The sequence below is a fragment of the Pituophis catenifer genome, unplaced genomic scaffold (assembly GCF_029215685.1).
Source record: "Pituophis catenifer annectens isolate HBS135680 unplaced genomic scaffold, rPitCat1.0.hap2 SCAF_2, whole genome shotgun sequence".
In the NCBI taxonomy this organism is placed as follows: domain Eukaryota; kingdom Metazoa; phylum Chordata; class Lepidosauria; order Squamata; family Colubridae; genus Pituophis; species Pituophis catenifer.
The window spans coordinates 99291955-99318018 of NW_027256882.1; the positions used below are offsets into that span (position 1 = coordinate 99291955).

Here is a 26064-nt window from a genome sequence, read left to right on the forward strand (position 1 = left end):
GGCATAGTACACATTTCATGAAACAGAACAAAAATATGTTTGAATTCTGCCGCTTCTCATGATTTCATCATTTTGATTGCCATTCCTTAGTAAGATGTTACCCTGTTTCCCCCAAAATAAGATATCCCCTGATAATAAGCCCAATCGGGCTTTTGAGCACATGGCAATAAGGCCAAGCGCTTATTTCAGGGTTCAAAAAAATATAAATCAGGGTCTTATTTTCAGGGAAACACAGTAATAGTGGATTTTGAGAACTGGATTGACACTTTGAAAACAGTGGTATATTTGATGCCTATCCGGAACTTAATCAACTTTCTGTTTGTGTGCCTTATATGTTTATGACTGAAGTTTTATGGGCTTGATGAAGTCTGTTAGTATGAAGAAAGAGACACATAGTCTTATTCATCATTTCTAGCATAAACCATGTCTGAAATACCTTTCCTTAATCCAGATTGGCAATTATATTAGCTCCAGTAATCTCTAATTATATTAGAAAAACAGAATTCGGAGAAGCTTGTTCTGTACATGTGGAGACTTGAATAATACAGACTAAATTTATTCTGACTCCCTATGTATTGATGTCTGGAACAATTTAAATAGCTTTTCTCTCCACACCCCAAAACCCCCTTTCAATTATGCCCAATATCTCATATCTGTTAATTATATTGTTTCGCTTTGAGAGACCTCCTGGGACCTTGTGAAAACACAGCAGATAAAAATTCCATTTACTTTTCTGTATGACTTGATGTGCTTTTGGAGGGAAAAAAACTGTTTTCTTCAGTGCTGCCCTTTTTTGCTTAGGCAGTAGTGCTTGAGGCAGAGCTTTTCATGAAAGATTTATGTAAAGCAGGGGTTGTTCTCTGAGGCGGCAAGAGAAAGTTGTGTTATAGCATGCTAATGCAAAGTCTGTTTTGTTCCAGTGCCTTCTGCAGCATAAGTTGGCAGAGCCCAAGACTTCATGTCAGAGACGACGGCGGTGCACATGCGTTTGTTCTTTTTATTGCAGATTAGAAAACATATAAGTATGGCATTAAGTTTGTAATTACACAGACTTTATATTATCTTCGTAATATTTATAAAATTGAAAGGGCAGGTTTGTGGATATTTTTTTGCTATGTATTTGGCTCCATGGTAGATAAGAGGTTCAATGGCTGACTTGAAAATACTTCTTGATTTTGTAATGGTGCCTGAAGAGAAACGTAGATCAACAGAAGATAGAAAAACTTTACTTGTCTGTTGTAGTTCTGTTGAAATGTCTCTTCTCTTTGACCATTGTTTCATGCCTCAGGAGTTTTCCTTAAGGATTAACAGCAGCTTTAGGTTATTATGTGGTGTTTTGTTTTTAAAAAGTCTTCTAAATTGGACATTCTTTAATCCATTTGACATCAAATTTAGACCATAGTTCACAAGTGCCCCAAGTCCCTAGGTTTGAGGAAATACCTTACAAAATGAATTGACATTTTGTCACCTAAAAAGATGATGAAATACGATATCAGAGTAACTGTCTAGTTGTACTGTGGTAGGTAAGACTTTGATCTTGCTTTTTGTATCCATCTTCAGCCCCAGCCAAGCCCTACGATCTTCTATCTGCTTGTATCACAACAATATGTCTTCACAGCTCTTTCCATGCCCTCAAATGTTTTAGAAAGTCTGGTCCTGTACTTATCCAGCATTCTCCAAAATCATCTTTGGTAGCCATTATAGCAGTCTTATGCACTTTAGTGATGATTGAATCTTTAGGCTAGGACAGTGATGGCTAACCTTTTTGCCATTGCGTGCCAAAAGTTGGGATTGCGCAGGGGGTCACACATGTGTGTCCACACCCATAATTCTATGCACTCTGCCCCCTACATATGCGTGCGTGACCCCACCACACTCTCCCCACTTTTGGCATGCGATGGCACAGGGACCCGGTAGGCCTGTTTTTTGCTCTCCCCAGCTCCAGAGCCTCTCTAGGAGCCTGAGGAGAGCAAAAAATGGACCTTCCAGTCCCACCGGAAGTTGGCAAATGGGCCATTTCCAGCCTCCGGAGGGCCGGAGAGGGGTGGGAAAGGCCGTTTTTGCCCTCCCCAGGCTCCTAGAGAGGCTCTGGAGCCTGGGGAGTGCAAAAAATGAATGATACATCATAGGATATAGTACTCGTGGAAGAAGGAGGGAGAGATACAGATATTGCCAAAAGTGGAGAGCCCTAAAATGATGCTAAGACCAAAGACAGGATTCTAGAGAGAAGAAAGTGAGGTATGGAAGTCCTAGCCCTGTGATGGCGAACTATAGCACGCGTGCCACAGGTGGCACGCAGAACCATATTGGTGGGCACACAAGCTCAGCTCCGGCACACATGCGCGTGCCGGCCAGCTGATTTTTGGGCCTTCTGGGCCCACTGGAAGTAGGGAAACAGGCTGTTTCCTGCCTCTGGAGGGCCTGGGGTGGGGTGGGGAAGGCCCATTCTCAGTTTTTTATAATACAATCCCCAGCAATAAAGTTTGTGTGTCTGCATGGACAAATCAGTGAATAGCCGTCGCAAGAAAGAAGATTATCACATAACCTAAACCAGAGGCAAAACTATTCTCTTTTTACTGATTTTTAGAAAATATATGATGAAGTGAATTAAATGGTTTTTAACAGGCATGACTATGAAGTAAAAAAGTTGGTTTTTGAAAGTAATAAGACCAATATATGATGGAGGTTAAGTGTCTAGAATGTTTAGGGATGCTCCAGTATTGAGCTGGAAGTAGTACAGGGATGTGTGATGTCCCCTTGGTTGTTTAATGTATTTATGGATAAATGTATAAAGAATGCTGGCAATGTCAGTAGAAGTGCATTGATTGGGAATGCAAATTTACATCTACTTTTCTGTACAGATGATGCCGAGCTCTTCCCTGAGAATACAAATAATTTAAGGTGAATGCATGATGAACAATATGATGTTGACTGAAGATGGGGAAATGCATGGGGAAATTTTAAGATATGAAAATGCTGCTAGAAGGGTCGTAGGTGTTATGTAGTCTGAGGAATGAACGTATGCCAAAAGAAGTCGAAATGATTTTTCTCCTTGTAAAGCTTTCTCCAATGTTTAAAATTACTTTCTTTTTCTTGCTGGTGGGAGCAAATAATAATTGTAGCAAATTAAGTGGTTTGGAGAGAAAAAGCAGGCATTATATTTGTAAATATCTCTTGGCAGAATATACAGTGCTCAAACCAATAGATGTTGCTCTCCATGTCTGTGCCAGTTTATCAAGGGTGTTTGTATAAAAACACTGAGTTTATGTTATATTTTTATTGGGCTTCTGATCAGGAAAATGAACTGTTATGGTGGAAACGAAGATCTTTGTTGAGACTCTGGAAGAAAAAGTGGGTGGTATTGTTATAGTTGCAGGCACATAGCAATAGTGATATTACTAACATCTATAATTACTCAGATCAAGATAGTTGTATTATCATCTTAATCAGAAATGTATTACGTGTGTCTCATTTCATAACCCACCTGGCTGCAAAACTAGTCTGACAATGATGGCAGCTGTGTTTCTTTCAGCTGCTTGAAGCAGTTTCATCAGTGCTCTTTTGGCCATAAACATATTAGTATCTTTGAAAAAATCCATATGTTGCTTCATGGACTAGAAGGAGATGAAAAATGTATATACAGTGAAGATGGCACGGTGCAAGCTAGCACCATCCTGTTTTACAAAAGCAGCTGCTACCAGTATCACCACATGACTACGGCCATTTAAAATCCATTTACAGCAGAATCCTATGGCATTCTGAAGTCATAATGGGTTTAACCCTAACCCTAACTTCACATTGTACAATTTTTGAATCTCCGTGATTGCCAATGTTTGTGGTGGTTTAATTGTAAAGCATCCTAAGACACTATTTCAGTCACTGGATCATCAGTCATGTTTCCCCAAAAATAAGACCTGTTTTATATTTTTTGAATCCCGAAATAAGCGCTTGGCCTTATTTTCGGGAGGTCTTATTATTTTGGGGCTCATGGAGCAAGATGGGGCTCCTCTTGCTGTCTTACCTGAATTCCAGCTCTGCGTTTAAATATTTTCGGGGGGGCTTATTTTCGGGGGGAGGCTTATTTTAGCGCATGTGCTCAAAAACCCAATTGGGCTTATTATCAGGAGATGTCTTATTTTTGGGGAAACAGAGTAGCATAAGCTTCAAATGCAACTAACCTTTTAAAAACATTATTTTACACTAGCCTCTAAATGGGTTCTCATGGTGGCTTACAAAAAAGTAAGAATAAAATAAATTTACAGGAAGTGTGGCTGTTATAGAGTAGGGGGTATAATTTTTACAAAAGCGCCTCTCTGAATTTTTCCAGATTGTAGGAACAGCTAGAATAAGGAGGTATCTACCACCCAGGATTCAAAAACATGATCTGATTGGCACAAAAAAAGGTTATGTTCATATCAAACCTCAAATCTGTTTCTCAGCACTCATCCCTTTAATCTGGAAATGGACAGCTCCATGCTTTTGCTGGACAGCTCCTTGTGTCCAATATTGTACTGGCTTTTATACTGATTCTCCCTTTTCTCCCTTTTAGTTCTGTCCAGTGGCCCATCTTCATGATGGCCAACAGATGCTGACAAAATGAGAAGAAAGGAATAACTCCCTCTGCTGCTGATTTTTCTCAAAATGTCATTTTTAGTCCAATTTTGCTGTAACTACTCATACCCAGCACACACACTACCATTATTAAGGCAGCATGAAGATGACTTTCTGAAAACAACACTTTGAGAAAAGAAAGGTTTACTTATGCCCAGTTCAGAGACAGACAACATACCTACCCTTTTGATCTGTTCTGACCCTAACCCTAACCCATCACAGTCTTCCCTTTTAGGTTAACTAACTTCAGGCAGAGTGCAGACAAGGAGTAAGACATAGTAAGGCAAAGAAATTAAAGGCATTGGAAAAGAAAAAGGAAGCAGAACTAAAATCATGTCCATCCATCAATTTATTTGTTGTCCTTTTGTTCTTTAAACTAATCTTGCGTCTGGTTTTTCAGGCTGTCATCATCTAACAAGGCTGACTTGGTCTTCCCTTCCTCTCCATTAAATCATTCTTCTTTTCTGTATTTGTTTTGCCATTTGATCCTCTTTCTCTCCATATGATCCCACATCCTCAGTGTTCTTCTTTCATATTAGTTGCCCACTTTTGTGTTTAATCCACATTCATCACTCATTCAGTTTTGATCCTATCTCTTCCTGTTTTACTATACACACTTCTGAAGTAACCCGTTGCAACTGTGTTCAATTTAGTTTTATGTTTCTCCTGCCTCCTTTGTCAGTTCATAGAGGGGTAAATGGTATTTTCCAAATCAATGCAGTCTTCATGCATATATTTAAAAGTCAGGCACCCACTCCATAAGTAAATCACATTGATTTTATTTTCTCCAGTTACAGAATGTACCCTTGCAATTTTACTATTTATCAACAGTCCCACAGCATTTATGACTTTTTCATCATTTTTTTTTCTTGGATATTAATATTACTCTATTCCACTGTTCAGAATATCAGTTTCATCTCCTTATCTCTCCCCCCCCAAATACAATGTTTTCCCAAAAATAAGACCTGTCTTATATTTTTTTGAACCCTGAAATAAGTGCTTGGCCTTATTGCCATGCGCTCAAAAGCCCGATTGGGCTTATTATCAGGGGATGTCTTATTTTGAGGGAAACAGGGTATTTCTTCCAGTTCTTCCCTCAGTTCAGGCTTGTGCCAAATCAGAAAGCCTATGACCTGGTTGTTCTGTAATTTACCACAGAAAATAAAATACGAAAAGAACAGCTAAACATGCTAGGTGCTCCTATTAGCAGTGATTTGCAAAAAGGCTATTTATCTTTCTTTTAAAATTTCAGTTTCAGTGTTTTGAAATGAGTATAGTTGTGGGCTTATCATACCAGTTTTTTGCAAGTTCTCCTTTAAAACGTAGACTCATGCTGAATGTATATTAGGTTTTTGGAAAATTGCTGCTGTTTTTCTATTTGCATATCTCCTTTGATTTGTCCATAATCCATTATTTTATGAACCCATTCATAACGGTGGCATCCTTCCAAGAGTGGAGGGTTGCTTGAATTAATATCTTTGCTCAAGTATCTGTTTCATGTTATCATTCCCTCCTCTTTGTTTGTTTGCTTTTAACACCAAACCAATAACCCGTCATTATTTTTTTTCTTTTGAAGTAATTGAAGCTTTTTTTGTTTTCTTTACAGAACTGTTTGCAATCACTTTTTAAAAGAGTTGTATATTTATTTACAAAGAGATTCCACTTATTTATTCCCTTAAAAATTATTAGGACTTCAGGCTTGACACCCCTCTCTCTTGCTCACTCAGTCTCTCACACAACCTTTTCCTATCACTGCTTTCTTGATGATATCTGATTAACTGTGGAATTTTTCTTTTTGGCCTGGGATTAGGAACAAGCAAATTGGTCCCTGAGTCCAATCCATGCAATTGCAACACCTATTGATTTGGTGCTTACAGGTTTCTTAAAACGGGGAGAAATTGGAGCATCTTTTACTTCAAGTAAAAGTGAGAGGAAGAGAAGATGAATAGGCCATCTATCCTTTTGAAGAGAAAAAAAAATGGCTGATGGAAATGATGGCTATTATGCATCTCCTTTCTTGTTGCCAGTCAGGAAGGAAGGAATAAATTCAAGTACTGCAAATTCTCCCTGTATGTCTAGTTAAGGCTCCTCCATAGGTGACTTTAAAATGTACCCAAAACACCATTTGGTATTTTGCTCATAGTCCAATAGATATGATGTTGCGGAAGATTTATCAGAGATTTTTGAAAGGTTACACTCTAATACAGGGCTGTCAAACTCGCGGGCCAGATGCATCACACGCTGGCCACAGCTATGCCTGGTATAGCGAAGGGGAAAGAGTCGCAATACGTCACACGACACTGACATGATGACGTGAGTTTGCCACCCCACTCTAATACATTACTTTATATCGTTCTCATTCTTGTTGATAGGATCTCAGTAGTGGAATACATTGTTTCAAATAATTATTAACTTATTATTTGCAGGATCATATGGAGTCTCCTGCCAATAGTACCTAAGCCAAAACATGTGACAAAATACTTTGTAAATACATCTCTCTGGGTCTGGCAGTAAAAAACAACAACCCAAGAATAATTGCACTGTAGCATAGTATTGTTCTTCCTTACCTTTCTTTGATTATGAAAGCAAAAACAATTTCTTCTTTGTTTTTATGTCCTATATAGCAAACAGTATGATTTTCTAACTGAAAATGTCTGAATTCCAGTTTGATTTCAATTTTCTGAGTCTAAGATAGCAATAGTAATAGCACTTAGACTTACCATATTTTTCGGACTATAAGATGCACTTACCTTTTTTGGAGAGGAAACCAAGAAAAAAAAATCTGCCTCTGCCTCCCAGCAATTTGGCTCCTTGCAGCAAACAGCCTGTTTCAGTTTCAGCACAGCCTGATTAGCACAAGAAAAAAAAATCTGCCTCTGCCTCCCAGCAATTTGCCTCCTTGCAGCAAACAGCCTGTTTCAGTTTCAGCTTCAGCACAACCTGATTAGCACAAGCCGCTGATTGTCGGTTGGATAGGCCTCCCGAGGATCAGCTGTTTCATGCTGCAGGGATTGCCGAAAATGGGGTTCAGGGAGGCGGCAATAGGCTATGGCAATCCCTGCAGCCTGAAGCAGCTGATCCTTGGGAGGCCTATCCAACAATCAGCTGCTTGTGCTAATCAGGCTGTGCTGAAGCTGAAACTGAAACGGGCTGTTTGCTGCAAGGAGACAAATTGCTGGGAGGCAGAGGCCAAAAGGTGGGGGCTACATTTGGTGTATAAGATGCACCCAAATTTTCACCCTCTTTTAGGGGTGACCTTTGATTAAAGTATATATTGTTGGCATATTCTCCCAGGGTTCTCCACTCATCCCTTCTAGGAACAACCCTCTCCCACCCTTGTGGGGGGGTGGAATACCCAATATGCAATGTTGGTATGTTGTCTTTGTCCTGTGACTCAGAACTAGCCATCTGGTTAAAGGGGATTTTGGCAGCCAACTTTATCCCTTTACAGTTTCCATTTATTATTTATCGTGTCTAAGCCTGAGGCTTTAGCTTTGACACTCTTCCAGTCCCTCAGTACCACTTCCACTAGAGCTTTAAGTTAAGAATTAGCTTAAATTTAAGTTAAAAATTCTTTAATTCCTTAAAGTTAAGAATTTAAATTAAGAATGCACTTCCTTCTGCTCTCACTCCCCAGAAACGCTTCCTAGCTACTCTCTGTCCTTCGTACAGAGAGTGATAGACTTCCAATTAAATTAACACCTAAAAACTGGAAGAACTGATCTCCTGGAGTCCAGAGAAACTGCTACAGCTTGCCAAAGTCCAATTTTCCTCAGAAAATACTTACTCTCCCCAAAATAGTAAATAATTTTAAACATTACTCAATTTTCACCTGGCATTATAAAAAGGAGCAAATCAGTTTTTGTAATGGGACTGAGAGTAACCTTGGGAGACAATAGGAAGAACCACAGCCTAGACCTGTGTTGGCGAACCTTTTTGGCACTGAGTGCCGAAATGGAACTGTGCGTGTGGCGGGAATGCCGGAAACTGGAAAAGCAGCTCCCCGGCACATGCATGGGGGAGCACCGGAAACTGGAAGAGCAGCTCTCTAGCACACATGCATGTGCCAGGAAGCTGAGGTTCCAGTTTCTGGCGCTCTCAGCTGGCCAGCGTGCATGTGCACGCCAGAACCCAGAAGAGCAACAGGCGACGGATGGCATACCCAGAGAAATGGCTCTGAGTGCCACTTCCGGCATGCGTGCCATAGATTCACCATCACGGGCCTAGACAATAGTCTGATAAATGCAATCTGAATCTAAAGAAGGAATGGGGTTGGAGAAAACATCTCAGAAGGGACTCTCCCTAGTTCTCTGGAATGTAAAGGCAGGGGAGGGAGGAAGTGCTTTCAGATTTGCAAGCCGTTTGAGGTAGTCTAGACACAAACCAAAACCATGAATACTCATAATAGTTTTACTCTAAGTAATTACAGTAATAGAATCTTGTTCTGATAATTTTTACAGAATCTTATTAAGGTTTTGGAAAAACAGTATATAACCATTTCTCTTTCTTCTTACACCTGCACATTTATTCATTTTCTGAAAAGCTCTTGAAACATATCCAGTCTCTGAAATTTTATCTGAATGCTGCTTTTGAATTTGTATGCATCACTGGTGTACATCCATTTTGTGCATTTTCAGTTCCCGATGACATTGTGCACACAGACATGAATTATAGATTAGAGATAGGTGATGTACTATGTCTGGTTAGCTTAATTTTGGATACTGTTTCTGGCCCATATAGCTTGCCTTAACATCTATGGACCTGACCAGAATGTAAATTTTGGCTTTCTTCTAAGCTCATCATAGATAGTGCTTAACACACACTTCTTCAGCAGCCATTTAAAGTTACAACAGTGCTGAACAAGATGTACTTACGACAGGTCCTCACAACATGTCCTCATAGCTGCAACTGACACGACACCTCTGCAATCATGTGATCACAATGTGGGTGTCAGCCACTGGTTTGCAATTACAACACTGCATTGTCATGCAGTAACATGATTGCCATTTGCGACCTTCACTGCCAAAGTCCAACAACCAAAGTCAATGGGGAAACCAGCAGGAGGCAATCATGTGACAAAATACTTGGTAAATACATCTCTCTGGGTCTGGCAGTACCTCTCTCTAGGTCTGCAACTGTGTGGAATTCATCTAATCATGGAACTGGAATTACCACAACTGCCATCATAAATCACCATAGTCACTATGGTCACTATGCCTTATGACTATTTTGCTTAACAACAGAGTTCCTAATCTCAATTATTATTGGTCAATGAGAACTGCTGGAAATAAGAAGTGGTGAGCACATGGCTAAGTCCCTCCTTCTTTTCCTACTTTGATTTTGAAACTGTCACCAATCCTCCTGAGGTGCTTCTGCTTTACTTATTTTCCCTCATTTCCTGAAATGTGACCTTAACAGTCCAGAGAAAGGAAGAGGTTTTCCTTCTGCTTTTCCTATCAGATACTCCTCAGGAAGAAGACCTCCATATTTTTAAACTCAGGATCTGCAGGACGTATTTGCATGTCCAGACAGTTAGCAGGAAGAGTTGGCTTTACATGGCGATCACATTGGCTGCTACCATGTTTTTTAGAAGACACTGAGGGAAATGAAAAATTTTATAAATACTATATAAAGTATGTAAGAAGTCACTCACTTGAGTATCCCCCCTTGCCCAAAAGCCATGATAATAATCTGGTTTGGCACTAAGCTATTTCCTAACCTTTTGTATATATTTAATTTTGTTCCGTTGCTGTATTTTAAGAACAAATAGTTTAGTTATCCAGCTGCTAGCTGAAGTTGTTGGGTTTTTTAAATTGCTGGTGCAAACATAAAGAAGGAAGTTATATGAGATAACAGATTAAATGCTCAGGAGAACTGTTGTGTGGCTGAAATTTTGATTGGTATTTAATGTAATTGGCCATACATCTTCTTCTTGCTGTTTATATTCTACTTGGGACTTATCTTCCAAATTCATGTTAATTACTTCATTTCCCCCCTTTCAAACAAAATTTACAGACATGAACAAACACAAGCACTCTGCTAGGAAGGTGACCTTGCTCTCACAAACAGGATGCTGGGGATTAATTTTAATGTAACACTGTTCTGTATGCCTTACATAACTTCCAGGACATAAAGATGGCAGGGTTAAAGAAAAAAAAATGGATGAGAATAAGCAACAAATAGTTGGCTTGCAAAATATTCTTGAAGAAATACAAACATTATAATTATCTGAGGTAAAAAAGCTGGTGAACTCACCCTGAGCATGCCTGATAATCCAAGTCCTTTCATGTCTACTTAATTCAGAAAGCATTTGTAATACATTTCTGGTTAATCTACTTCCAGATTTCATAGGTTGACACTATAGAGGAGCCTCCAACCTGTTAGCCTCTCTCTCAGGTTTCTCAGTTGATTTACTCAACAATAACCATGTTGATTGGAAGTTTTTGGATTCACCATCTGGTACATTTGGAAGAGCAGCAAGTTAGCTACTGAACTATTGCAACTTTTACTGTTGTGTAAATAGGATGTGATGCGACTCATTTTGTATTTCTGTAAGAATGAAAAAAGAGTAGCTTCCCAGATTCATTGTCCTATGCAGGTATTTCTTTTTCACCTCTAAAAGATAAAATTCTGGTAATGGAGAGGGACCCATATGAGCTAGGAAGGTCACAAAAGATAAGGAAGATGGTCCTAAATAGAAATTCATCTTTTGTTTTCCTCTTCTTTTAAGCATTGAGCCAGACACATTTCTGGCTTGTAGCTCTTTGCCAGATTTTGATTTCACTTAATTGCTTTGCTCTTCTGGGGATTAGAATCATTGGGATTTATTGGAGATATAAAAGGGATAGGTAGTCTCTCTACATATACATATGAAAGGTTGCCACATAGAAGAAGGTTAAGTTCTTGTTCTCTCACCTTCCAGAATGCAAGACATGGCATAATGGACTGAAGGCTAGAGAAAAACCTCGGAATAATAAGAGCAATTCAGCTTTGTAACTAATTGCTCAGGGAACTGTTGTGCCATTTTTTTTTTCACTGAATATGTTGAAGCAGAGCCTAACACCCATGCTCCTGAGATGCTATATTTTGAATTGCTACTTTGAGCAGGGTTGGACTTGATCTAAATGCCCCTTTTGCCACATTATTCTGTTGGTCTGTCATCTTGCCCATAGGGTTTCCTTGTTTCTTCGAATCTCCTTTATTTTCATGGAGCAAAATGTTAGTTGTTGTTGCTGGTGGATGAGACAGAGAGCAGGAAGCACTGAGCTTATGGGAGCACTGAATTGAAGGTATGGCATGCAGTCTCCTTGTTGAAGACGTGATGTGAAATTTCCAGGTTCACTTTGTCACTGTTAGGTCTGTGGTTGCTCTACCCCAATCTGTTAGCCCCAAAATATTGAATGTTTCAGGAAGTCAGCATCGTACAAATTAGATCATTTTAATAAAATAATTACGTTCATTAGTCTGCCATTGTATCCCATTCTAATATCATTTGAAAATTCTGGTTTTTTTAAAAAAAATGTACTCTTCATAAGTCTGTTTACATTTTAAGAGCTGAACAACAATACTTAAAATATGACAGATTGATTTAGATGGCCAGCCTTTTAAAGATCAGAATGCTTGAACTCATTTATATACTCACTGTTATAGCACTGAATTCCAAGTAATTATATCAATTCGATAAAGAATCCTTGTCATTAATTCCTAATAGGGATCAAAGGGATTTTCCTAGTTCTGAATAATCCAGGCCCATAATGATACACAGCTAGTTCTCGACTTATGACCACAATTGAGCCCAAAATTTATGTTGCTAAGTGAGATATTTGTTAAATGAGTTTGGCCCCATTTTACAACTTTTCTTGCCATAGTTGTTAAGTGAATCACTGCAGTTGTTAACCTATTAAGATGGTTGTTAAGTGAATATGGCATCCCCATTGACTTTGCTTGTCAGTCACATGTTCCCAAACACTGTAACCATCGTAAATAAGAGTCAGTTGCCAAGCTTCTGAAGTTTGATTATGTGACCATGCAACAATCATTAGTGTGAAAAAAGTCACTTTTTTCAGTGCTGTTGTAACCTCAAACGGTCACTAAATAAACTGTTGTAAGTCAAGGACTACCTGTAATAATAGTGCCAATTGAAAGGAAAAATCTGTTTGAAGAAAAAGCTTCTGAATTTACATTTTGCCATATTATGTGAATATGAAGCTGTTCCTGTTTATCTTTTTTATGATTCACACGGATTATTATGTCACATAGGTTCATTATTCTGCTTGTTTGGTCACAGGGGTCTTTTTTATTGTGGCTGACAGGAAGGATATGCACTTTGACAGTTTTGTAGGCTGCAAATTATAGGTTTATGGCCTGCTGAGAAGGTGAACAGAAGACAATTCTGCTTCTGGCTTTAAATATACAGGAATATTTTGAATGTGTTGAAAAGAAATTTATAGAGCTTTAAGAAGAGGGAATAGTTTCACAAGATACTAATAGCTTCCCCCCCCCTTTGTAAGAAAGTAAAAAAAATTAAAGCCACATTTTAACCGGGTTAGACCGTATACAGCATTATGTAGTCCCAAGTCTGTTGCATAGTGGAACTTACTCCTATTGCAGATTTCTGCACCTCCTAAAACACCTCACCGAGGTACTCTGAGACTCAGGAAGAGGAGAGAATAACTGAAAATCAAGCAGGCACAGTTTGCTGGAGTCCTTTGGCAAAGATCCACAGATATATATTTTTTTATTTCTCATTAGCTGAAGAAGATTCACAGCAGCAGTCAAGCTTTCCACTTCCCAGATGAGCCAAGCGTGATTCCAGCTTCATTCTATCTTCTTGTAGACGACATGAATTATTCGCTGTTCCTGTAATCACCACTGTGGTTCCATCAGTGCCTGTACTGCAGATAATTTGACAGCTACTAATGGCTATCTTTATCAGGTACTTTAAATAGGCAACTTGTTAAAACCGGGGGAAAGGCTTCATCTTCCTCCTATTCTCAGCAGTTGTGGAAAATGATGTATGAGGCAAGGATAACTCAATATCTTTATGAGTAAACAGAAGCAGCTGTTTTGCTCTAAGCAATAAGTCACTCATGGTTTATAGTAATAAAATAATAGTTCATTGGGAAATGGAATGACAGCCCAAATCAACTATATTGGCAGCAAACAGCTACAGTTTGCCGTTAAATAACTTGGTGCACATCAAAATATGCAACTCTGCCTACGTGTGTTAAGCCAAGAGCGAGGAAGTGTCAGCCACAAAATTAGTTCTTTTCCTTCCATATCACTTTCAGAATGCTATTGTGCCAAATCATAGCAATTCAGTCCTTGCAATGCTTTTTTTTTTAAAAAAAATGAATTCTTTAGTCCAATATTTAAAAATATTTGCATTTTCCTGACCATAAGCAAGATTAGTCTGCACTATTAATCTTCTCACCGTTCCCACCACCCATCTCCTTCCACTTATGACTGTAGGACTGTAACTTTGTTGCTTGTATCCTTACGATTTATATTGATATTGTTTCCCGATTGCTTATTGGTTCCCTATGACTATCATTAAGTGTTGTACCTTATGATTCTCGACTAATGTATCTTTTCTTTTATGTACTCCGAGAGCGTATGCACCAAGACAAATTCCTTGTTTGTCCAATCACACTTGGCCAATAAAAAATTCTATTCTATTCTATTCTATTATTTGATCAGTTGATAAAAGTTATGCAGCTGATCTTTGCCTGGCACTAAACCCCATTGAGCTTTGTCAGATTTACTTCTGAATAGATATCCATAAATTTGTGCCAGGAAAGCTATTAACATCAGGCCCTGTTGCTGATATATGTCATCACCAGGTAATGAGTTTCCAAGGAGTGTAAACCATACTTGCAATTGTGTTTTGTCACACTACATGTGTTAATTAGTTCATCCCTGCAAGAATGCCTCTGTTACAATCCCACAATTGCTTTGTGGTGAGCCTTTGTAAAGAATACAAGCATCACTGCCTTGAATTTTTTCCTATTCTCCACCCCAAACCTCATTGTTCACTTCCAAGAGCAACTGCCCAGAGAAGTCGCAAAAGCTTTTAAAACGACTTGAGTTGTTTTACAAGAGATGTTTGTATATGTTCATTGGGAAGCCTGCTTTCAAAGGCTTTTGTCTGAATCTTACTGTTTCTAAATTTTAATTTCATCAAGAATGTTGCTTTTTCGATTTGCCTACCTCCATCCGTCTTCCAGCTTATTTGCTTTCCATTGTCCATAAAGTCATTTCAGTATAGTTTTTGCCACATTGTGATATCTTCAAAGTTTTTGCAAATAATATTCTTCATTCATCTACTATTGTTTAGCTCTGTGGAATGATTTCCAGCTTTAAATACTAGGTTATAATTTTCAGCAGCTCTTGATTAGGATAGAAATCATATTTCATGTTTCATTGACAACTGACTTTTGTGGGCAGGATGCATAATGTTCCCAAACAATATTGATACAATCTGTTTTCAGTTATTACTTTACTTGTACATAATACATCAAGATACTCCACAGCAAAACTCAATTCATATCTGTTTTAATAGCATTAGCCGCAGGCAACTATGATAACACAGCTATGCTGTAATTTAAATGAACGTAGCAAATAAAAGGATATGGAATAGGAAGAACTGATAAGAATAGAAAGATATTACTGATATTACCTTTTATATCTTTTCTACAAGCCAGAACCATCTCTCTGTCCATAGCTCTGCAGTATTTCAGAAAGAAAAGAAAAAGGACTTTGCTCTTTGAAGCAGAATAAGAACAAAGAAAAACTTCAAACATGTCCAGTTTGCCCTTTGATTAGGGGTTCAGAGAATATGAAAATATTGTGTAAATTTATGTTTTTACTAGCAGTTTTCACAGCCTGAAAAATTTGCTATCTCCTTAGTATGAAAATATGTACTTTCAAAATAAAATGTATTTATTATTTTAATAATTTAATAATTTAGCTTGTTATTTTTACTTGGTTGTAAGATGCCTAGAATTGCCCCTTGGTGACATGAACAGCATATAAATTTAATAAACAAATAATAAGTAAATAAACAAAATGTTGAATCTGGCTATATAATAGGCAATTCTTCTGTGGCAAGGGGAGGAGCAGCTTCCCAACAATTATGTTTTCAATTGTGTTACACATGAAGGCTTTCTAAATTTTCACCGTGATAATAGTGGATTGTGAGAGAAAGTGGAATCAAGACACCTGAATTTAGAGTCTTACTCAGCTACAAATTTTGCTTGGAGTAGTTACACATCAAACTAAGCTGCAGGCCATTTAAGACAGGACTCCTCCAACTTTTCATTTGATTGACTCCTTCATGAAGTTTCTGATTGTTTATTGATTATATGAATATAATTTAATAGTTGGTGATTTAACTAATACTACTACTGTGTTTTCCCGAAAATAAGACCTATCCAAAAAATAAGCCCTAGCCTGATTTTTAAGTGTGGGCTTAATATAAGTCCTACCCCAAAAATAAGCCCTAGGGAAGAGGTGGGTGTGGCCAGCACAGGAGGCAGCCCAACCACATGTCCCCTCACAAACACAGGCAGTGATGCCTGAGGCTGCTCTTGGCATGGTGGCTCCTTCTCTTCCCTGGTCACCTCATAGAGGTATGGCCCCATCCTGCCCCGCCAGCATGACTCCAGTGGCCACATCTGTGTGTGGGAGGCAGTGTGCAGTGTGATTCAGTGAGCCCTTAATTTCGGCCCCACGGATCAGCAGAGCCAGCAAGGGCCGGAAGCTGCCTCTTGTTCTGTCTCTTTGGGCACCTAAAGGTGTTTATGGCACTCTCTCGCCAGTCCCAGCCCTGCCCGCAGTGCCAGACAACCTTGCAGCTGAGAGCCCCTCTCTTCTGCAGTTCACCTTGTGGCTCTGGAGCAGGCAGAAACCACGGTTTGCGCTCTGCCAGGCCTGGCGCTCAGATCTTACTCAGGCTGCTGCTACCGTATGACGAGGCAGAAGCCCATGCAGCGCGCCTGCGACTGTGAATCGAATTGAAGATTAACCAATAGTAGAGATAATTCAAGGCTGTTCTCGCTGGTGGCTGACCATCCAACTCTGCATAACACTGTCTCTCCTCCAGCCACCTCACCTTCAGGACTAGGAAATGATGTGGAACTCTACAGAAATCCAAAAGGTTAATTGACCCCAATTGATCTTCCATTATTTATCAACTGCCTTCTGATCCTCATTCTTTTATTGACCCCTTGGATGGTCCCATCAATCATGAGGATACTATTGACCACTGTATACATTTATATATACATTGTGTAGCTGGATTTGTGAAGTGTAGTGATTGGTTTCTCATAATATTCTTAAGCCTCTATTAAGGAAAATCTACTAAATGGACTCATATATTCCTGAATTTCTTGGGAGAAAAATGAAATGCCAATACAAAAGAAAGATAAATGAATTAGAAGTGCTGAGATAACTATAAGCAAGTCTACAGGCTATTAGAGTCTAATATAGAGTCTACTATCTCTTCTGCATGGATTCATTTTTTAATAATTCCAACTGTATATCAGTTTGTGGCTAAGTTTGTATATATGCTAATATGTGTGAACCTAACTAGTGTGATTTGCAAACTATGATTTATGGATTAGATTCAACCAAATGAAATTAAGCAAACTATGGTTCAGCACCTTGTGTGTATATAGCTTGTACGTGTCATAGTTGCCACCATAATCAGATATATATATATATGTGTGTGTGTGTGTGTGTGTGTGTGTGTGTGTGTGTGTGTGTATGTGTATATGTATATATGTATATATGTATATATGTATATATATATATTGCGATGCTGAATGAATAAAAAATTAGCAAAAATTATTCTGCAGCAGAATGAAACAGCATCACAATATATTTTTATTATGATAACAGTTCAGAGAATAGGGTATTTAATGGTATATATTTAGCATAACTTGGAGTTATTTTTATTATAAATAGCATATTATTTCAGTGAGCCTCACAATAGCCCTCTAGTATTTCTGTTCTTGTAATTCAGATATGAGACTGAGAGTGAAAGAAAGTGCTTTCCTCAAAATAGAGATAATTGAATTGTTGCATTTATAGCCAAAGTACTTTCTGAATTAAGGGTTCCACATTCTCTTAAGTGTTATGCTTTGTAACTCCATGTATGCTGCACAGCAGATCATTTTAAAGCAGTTCATAACAAACCGGGCATGCTCAAGAAAAGTGATAAGTTCTGACTAATGCATGACTGAAGTAATTTTCTGGATTCTGGACTGTTTTATTGGCCTTATACAGAAAAATGAGAGAATGTTCAAGTAGATAGTTTATACCATATCTTTGCATTGGAGCTAGCAAATGTATTCTAAACAGCCTGGTTTTGTAATAGCCTCATCTGTTGGTTCTTAGAAGATTGGTGGATGGATCATGTTTGACTTACCACTCTGAAAATACTGTGTTAGTATAGATATCCCCATATGTCATAACATTTTTTGACAACTCTGAAAACCATCCATCCATTTCCTCACTATATTTTGCAAGCTACATTTAAAAATAAAATATAACTCCGAGAATAATGTAGTCGTGCTTATATTTTTAAAGTAACTGAAGTCCATTTGATGGTCTATAAAGAGGGACCCCTTAAATTTCTCATTGTCTAACAAAACTAGAAGTGGCATGGAGACATAATAATTTATTGCTTCACATAGGATAGGACTACAGAGGTTTGTCATTTTTATTGAAGAAAGTAGTGTGCAGATTTGGGACTGTGATAGTTCAATATCTGCTATTTGTTCCTGATTTCGTATATGTTTATAGATAGCCCACCCTTCCCTGATCTGCTCACCTGGAAATTTGAAATCTCCATCCATTGAAAGACAGTAGGATGAAGACAGCTATCCATTCCAGCAATCTTTGTTGTTTCCGTGTAAACAAAATAATAATTATTGAGAGAATTGGAAATGAGTAATGGGATTTGACCATCTTTCTAATGTTCAGGCAGAATTAAATCTAATGTGCATATAATATTAGAAATGAAAGGCAGCCAAATTCTTAGTCTTAGTCTTAGAATATCATGCATTCAGCCACTGATTACAAGTATTTTGTCCTTTGAAATTAAGAACAAGACTGCATGCATTCTGTTTGGATTTTTAATTAGGAAAGGGCTGTTTTGTTTCTTTTCTTAGGGCTTGGCAATTCGTGTGGCAGCCAATACCGACAATATCATTATCACTTGCCACAAGACTTTCTATTAAATGTAAAAGTGCCAGTGACCAAACTTTCTTGGCCTTTTCATTGAATGGTGATGTAATGAGCATTCTGCAGCTGGAGCCTGGATTCCCACACAGTTGGGTCCAGAGGTCTTCCAACAATTCACATGAAATAATTTCTGCCTTTTTTCCCATCTCCTACATTGTTTTGTTCATGGGATTAACCTGACAGTTGTTAGCCAATGGTCTAAATCTAAAGGAACATTAGGATTGGTGTCTTTATTAAATTGTACCTAAGTAGAAAAATTTCATCATATAATCTGATTTTGTCAGTGCATTAAGGTGGATGATATGTTGATAAGAATTGTAGCTGCCTAATATATGTAAGCAAAATCATAACAACTAAGGGACGTGCAAAAGATTGACTTGACTTTTCTTTGTACTGTCAATTTTCTTTTTAAAAACTAATCCTGGTACTTTTATGTTCTTCAAACCAATTTCTTGATTTTTATCACCATATGGTATTCACTTCGATTTTTCTGTTTTGAAATCCCCCTTCCCCCAAATGCTGATATGTATGCGATGGCTATTTGTACAGTAATCATTATTTTTTTCACTTGCCTTGATGACACAAGCAGAAAGAATGCTTCTTTTCAAGCATTTAAGCATTTTAAGCATTTATTTAGAAAAAAGGACTGACGATAATGGATGTCAACCAGTTAGAGCAAAATATTGCTCCCTAATACTTCCTAATACTCAAGTTACTAATTTGCCCTAGAGGCCTAATGTTCTGTCCTTTTGTGGGAATGTCTTAACCTAATAGGCCCTATGTACAAAGTATTTTCTGGTACCATCTCTATAAGCTTTTTAAGCATTCTATCTTCTGCTGTATTGATGCAATATAATAATCCATAGATAACTTTTGTGTTATCATCATCTTTATTGTCACTTTTCAATTTAAGGTGCTGCTTATTACTTACAAAGCCCTTCATAACATAGGGACTGGTTATCTGGGAGACCTCCTATCTCCAATTACTTTGTGCCCATCTGGAAAGATCAAGCAGAGTGGATGCCACCAATCAGGACCTAGAAAGGACACCACCTCTGTCCTGGCACTTGGCATCTTAAGCAGCATCCACCCAGAGATCCATATGATTCTCATGCTGGTGATGTCTTTGAAGACCTAGCAGTTCTCTCAAGTGTGGAACTAAGAAGGGTGTCAAGCCCTTGCCGACTGTTTTTTGTTATGGTGTATGTTTTCTGGATCAGCATTGTTCTTGCTTGCTTGATGTCACAGTTCTTTCTTATTTGTTCATTGTAAGATGCCCAAATCCTGGAGTCATACAGCCTCTAGATTTAATAGAATAATAATTAAAATAACCATGCATTTATTTTTAGTATCCTGAGTTTTTGCTTCTTAACAAATCTTCGCAGTTGCTTTTAGGCAGAAGGTAAATGGAAGTTGAGAGAAAGCAGTGGCCTATTAATCTCAAGGTGGATTCAAATAGAGGCCCTGCTATAGTAGATGGCAGCAACCTGTTCTCTGGGCTGATCTGGGATGAAAAAAGCTAAGATGTGTCAAAGCCTAAAGAATGTTAACTAATATATGGTGATGGCTTACATGTTTACATAGATAAACCGATTAGTATATTGGCAATGGGAAATCACTTTTATAATGTTAGCAAAGAAATCACCTTTATGGGATCAGGTATTTACTAGCAGCAGAGCTCCATTCAGGGGAGCCTCTTCCTTCCTTCCTTCCTTCCTTCCTTCCTTCCTTCCTTCCTTCCTTCCTTCCTTCCTTCCTTCCTTCCTAACTTCCTTTTCCAGCACAATATAATTGAGCATGATCTTTAATATATTATCCACAAATAACAGGTGAAAAAGCTGGCTTCCAATTCCACTGAAATAATAGAAGCTCTGCAGTGATAGGTTGGATGAGCTTCTGCAAGGCTTCACTTCAATCAAGAGCAAGGAAAGTAGTATTTAGGCAGTTTGACTTGGGCTACAGACAGCAGCTCATTAACTCAATCTGAATAAATTGACTGAGGGAATCAATAGTCATGCTTGGGCATCTTTTGGAGGGCAGCAGAGAGGTTAACGTGGCTGTGATCCAACAAGTTTGCATCTATTCAAAAGAAAAGGTAGGAATACTGAAAATAGTTGACAATGTATTTATGAATTATAGGTCCTTGCGTAATAACCACAATTGAGCCTGGAATTTTGGTCATAAGTGGTTGTGGTTATTTAAGCAGGTCACCACACAACCTGTCTTGATTTTACAACTCTTTTTATGATGGTCATAAAGTGAGTTACTGTGGTTGTTAATACATTCTTCCAAATGGACATTTTTTTTTTGCCTAAACCCAATAAAGAATGTTGCAAATTGTGCTCACATGACCATTGGGACACTGCAACTAGTTGTAAATGCAAACTGGTTGCCAAGTGCCCAAAATATGATTGTGACTACTGGTGGCTGAGGCAGTCATAACTTTGAAGATGGGTCATAAATAATTTGGAGGGGGGAGCAGCATCTGCCATAACTGTGAATGGTTGTTAAGTGACCAATCATTAAACAAGGACCACCTATGCTGTTTTAAAAAGTGACAGCAATGCATGTTGGTACAGGTCCTCATTATATCCTTGACAAACAGTAGGATGGTGGTTGAGAGACCATCATTGGCATTACGCCAACCTCACAAGATAACCCATTGTGCCAGGGGAAGTGTGTGTGTGAGAGAGAGAGCAAATTGGTGTATCCCAAAATATTCAAGCTTTTATATCACCAAGAGGGTAAAAGGTGTTTCCCTTGTAATTTCTTACAAGGGTTATTGTAAAAATAACAATATTCTGTTATTAAAAGACAGCACTTCTTAACTCCTAATATGGTTGAATCTTTTTCAACAACAGCAAAAAAAAAAATACTTTCCAATAAAATGTGAAGGGCAGGATGAAAGGGCAGCATTGAAGCTTGAGTTTGAGAGAAACATGGTCAGGGATATTTCTTCACTTTGACTAAATTTAAATCTCCAGGACTAGATTATTTGCATCCTAGGAAACTGGGGGAGCTGTCTAGGTTTTGACCAAACCCCAATGTATTATCTTCAAGGATCTTGGAGAACTGGTGAAGTGCCAGATGTCAGGAAGAGCACAAATGCCCCTATCTATATAGAAAGGGAGAAAAGGGAGATCTAAGAAACTATTTAAATGACTATATATTCTGCAAGCAAAGATAATGAAATTCTATTCAGTTAGCAAAACCAGTGGATTTGAAAGACTACAAACCCAATATAAAACTTTCCAAGATTAACATCAGTGTTTGCCTTTCCCAAATTTGTGCTGCCATTGTACTAATACAAAGATATGTGTGTATTTGCTTTTAAAAATAGATGTTTTATACAGAATATATTACAATATGTTAAATAAAACTGAATATACAGATATTCATGTTATTATTATTATTTTTTTTGCCAAATTCATAACTGTAGCAAAGCAGCATTATTTGAAGATAAGCTATAAAAAATAAATGTATCTGTCTTTCCCTAATCTAAGGCTATTTTCCTTTTGGCTGCGGAAGGCATTTTTATTCCAATTGACTTTTCTCTTTGAATAGTTTGCTGATGTTCTTTGTTGATGATTATGATGTTTTACTTGTATGATTATTTCGTATTTTATATTCCACTGGTTAGAGTTCTTCAGTGCAATTGATGGTGGGAACTTTTTCAAATGCAAGTGTTTCCTTACATTCATTCATTCATTCATTCATTCATTCATTCATTCATTCATTCATTTATTCCCAGGCTCTGTTGCAATTTTTGGGTGTACCTTTGACTGATGTTATCTGTACTTTCTTTGTTCCAGAAGGGCATGCCCCAAACGCTGAGCTCTGCCAGCATGTTTACTTCCTGTGGCTTCAGCCCTCATCACCTCCACCCCTCCAAAGAAGATGATGAAGGAGGACTGATCTTTCAAGATGGAAACCTTACCTCAGCATCTCTTGATGCTTTAATTCAACACCTTATACCTACAGCTGACTACTACCCTGAGGTAAATGTTTGGTTACTGTGAACTGCCATTTGCTCTGATGAACTGCTAGACTGTCACTTTTTGCAAGCTTTCAACAATCTTTTAATTAGGAAAATTTCTTTTGACGCAAGTTACAAACAAACATATAGGTAGTCCTCAACTTACAACCATTCATTTAGTGACCGTTCAAAGTTACAACTGCACTGAAAAAAGTGGTTTATGGCTGTTATTCACATTTACTACCATTTCAGCATCTCCATGGTCACATGATTAAAATTTGAGCATTTGGCAATTAGCATGTATTTATGATTGATGCCGTGTCCTAGGGTCATGTGATCACTTTTTGCAACCTTCTGACAAAGTCAATGGGGAAGCAAGATTCACTTAACTGGGTTACTAACTCAACAACTCGGTGATTCAGGTAACAACTGGCAAGAAAGGTGATAAAATGGGGCAAAATTCATTCCAAAACTGTCTTGCTTAGCAACAGAAATTTTAGGCTCAATTGTCGTAAGTTGTGGACTACCTGTACAGTAACGTCTTCTGTTCCATTTGCCTTGTGTCGTTTGTGTAGATGTTTACCAGAAATATAAATTGATATGTGTGCACTTTTCTAAGCATCACTGTTATGTAGGGGTTTGGGTTGTTTGTTTTTCATGGCATAGAATTGTTATTCACAATGATAAATTAGTAAACTATCTCCTAACTAGAGAACATCTTAAATAGTTATTGTCCCTAATGTCAGTGGGAACACTGCCAAGAACAAATATGTTTTCAAGTAGCTGAACTTCAACAGTGGATGTTATTCTTCTGTATTAGCCAAAACACAATCCCTATTTCTGAAAAGTTACTATACAGAACATAGCATGATTTATCACTCTTAAAAGACTTCTGTATTGAGAAGTAGACTTCTTGCCCATCCATTTTAAATATTGATATCAGTTGGCCATTGGTTTGCTTGTTTGTATATTTATTTTATAGTACTTATAACCTGTTCCCATCCCAAAAGAGTCTAGGTAATAGAGAATGCCAACAAAAAGAAAACAAGAATTATTCTTAATTGTTAATCCTTGTTAGTTTTTATTTATTTTAAAATCTAATAAAGTTGCTTTAAAAAATTCATACCAAATACACCAATACAGTGTCCCCTGTTTATATTCCATCCAGACAGATTGAGATTGCAACCGCGGTATTCTGTTTCAAAATAAATGAATGACCTTCTGCCTTCGAGAAAGAATTTGGCATATTTAATTCTCTAGCCAGTTGTTGTTAGATCAATGTTCCTGTTTCCTTTCCTCAGAAGGCCTATATCTTCACATTCCTGCTGAGCTCAAGACTGTTCATTGAACCACATGAACTTCTGTCCCGTGTTTGTCACAAGTGCATCGAGCAGCAGCAACTGGATGACCCAGTGCTGGATAAGGTTGGTACATTTGATGATTGCAGGTGCTAAAATGAGTAAGAGTAGCATTCACAGTGTGACGACGGGATTACAGTGAATTGGGAGAAAGCTTCCTATTGTATCTGTTCTCTATCTCCCTTGCTTCATATGTCCCTCTGTCCCCATGGAGAGTTTTCTAATCCTAAAGGTTTGTCATGTTCAAATAGGACTTCCATGCCTGGCAGCAAAACTCCACGTAGTAAAAGTATAGCTGTAATTCATGTATCCTTCTTTCTTCCTTTTCTAATCTTTAATCTTCCCAGGTGACGTCCATTTCATTTCTTAGAGCCTTTAGGATGCCAGGGAATAAGAGTCAATTATACTCTTTCATGAGTTGGTGTTATTGTGTCACCTCTTATCTCCTTTGCCTTAGGTTTTGATTACAAGCTGGATTTTTTTAGGCAACCCATCACTCTCAGCTCCCCAGAGCAGCATACAGCTGCTCGCAAAAAACGCACATGACAATTAGACGCTAATACATCTGTATTTGGAAATACTGCTCTCTGTCTGGTGCCTACCTAAATAAATGCATTTGGGAATGGTTTGGCTGTAATTGTCAGATGTGGAGAACCAGAGCCACAGGCAGCCATTTTTTTTGTAGTTGTTGGAGCCTCTCCTGACTGTAATTGCTGAAAATTACTGCACTGTTTCTTGCCATTTTAATAATGAAATCGCAAACAGTATAATAAGGTAAGCCCTCAAGTAGGCTTAATATGCTTAAAACAAATTCAACCCAAAATTCTGCTTCTCAAATCTCAGGAAAAACAAGCAGAAATTCCTGTCCCAATCTGTGTAGAACTGCTGCCCTGATGATTTTGCTCGATCATCCTGTTCTGTACAGCCCTTGTGCTCCCCAAGAGTGCAGCTTTGTTCTAATAGTACGCAGAAGGCCTGTGTTGAAATTGCCCCATTTGCTCCATTTCTTTGACTATAATCTCCTTGTAGCATTTTCAGCAATAAGGTATGGATAGTCCTCAACTTACAACCATTCATTTAGTTGACGGTTCCAAGTTACGACAACATTGAAAAAAGTGACTTATGACTGTTTTTACACTTATGACTGTTGCAGCAGCCTCATGGTCACATAATCAAGATTTGGACATTCGGCGATCGGCATGTATTTATGACGGTTGCAGTGTTCTGGAATCATATGATCACCTTTTCTGAGCTGCTGACCAGCAAAGCCATTAGGGAAGCCAAATTCACGTAACAACCATGTTACTAATTTAACAACTGCAGCGATTCACTTAACATCTGTTGCAAGAAAGTTCATAAAATGGGGCAAAACCCACTTAAACAACCGTCATGCTTAGCAATGAAAATTTTGGGCTTAATTGAGGTTGTAAGTCAAGATCTACGTGTACTTGTCCCTTGTTTCATTCTGAAAAACACAATGCAACTATCCCAAATTATTTCTCTGCACATGCTGAGCTTCTATAAGAGCTAATGGGGTGCTTGTAAAACATTGGGAGGAATTGTTGTGTTACCTCCTGCTGCAGAAATAACAACCACTCTTGCAGAACTTTAAAGACAAATGCATGCCTTATGACAAAGGGCACCATGGACTATCTTCAGTTTATGTAGCTAAAGAAGTGGCTAGAGTCCTCGTAGCAGTATTTGAAATACCAGGGCACTTAACTGCTCTTTGAAATTATAGTTACAGACATTTCTCCTCCTGCCACTCTATTTGAGGGTCAGCGGTGCTTTGTTAACAGAAACATTTCTTCTGTAAAGCTGCATGCAATGGCTGGCAGATTCATTTGGCAGTTCTGTCCCTGAAAATAAGAA

General features: G+C 38.2%; 1 protein-coding gene across 3 annotated transcripts in view; it reads left to right on the plus strand.

The window, feature by feature from the left end:
• The first annotated feature begins 22676 nt into the window (after positions 1-22676).
• RASGEF1C (RasGEF domain family member 1C) overlaps positions 22677-26064 on the plus strand; it is a 44839-nt gene continuing 41451 nt past the window's right edge. For 2 of the 3 annotated variants that reach the window (XM_070933881.1, XM_070933882.1), the window contains exons 1-2: positions 22677-22856; positions 24136-24258. In XM_070933881.1, the coding sequence (XP_070789982.1) occupies positions 22677-22856; positions 24136-24258 (303 nt within the window). The remainder of the gene's footprint in view (positions 22857-24135; positions 24259-26064) is intronic. The other variant, XM_070933883.1, reaches the window with a different exon arrangement.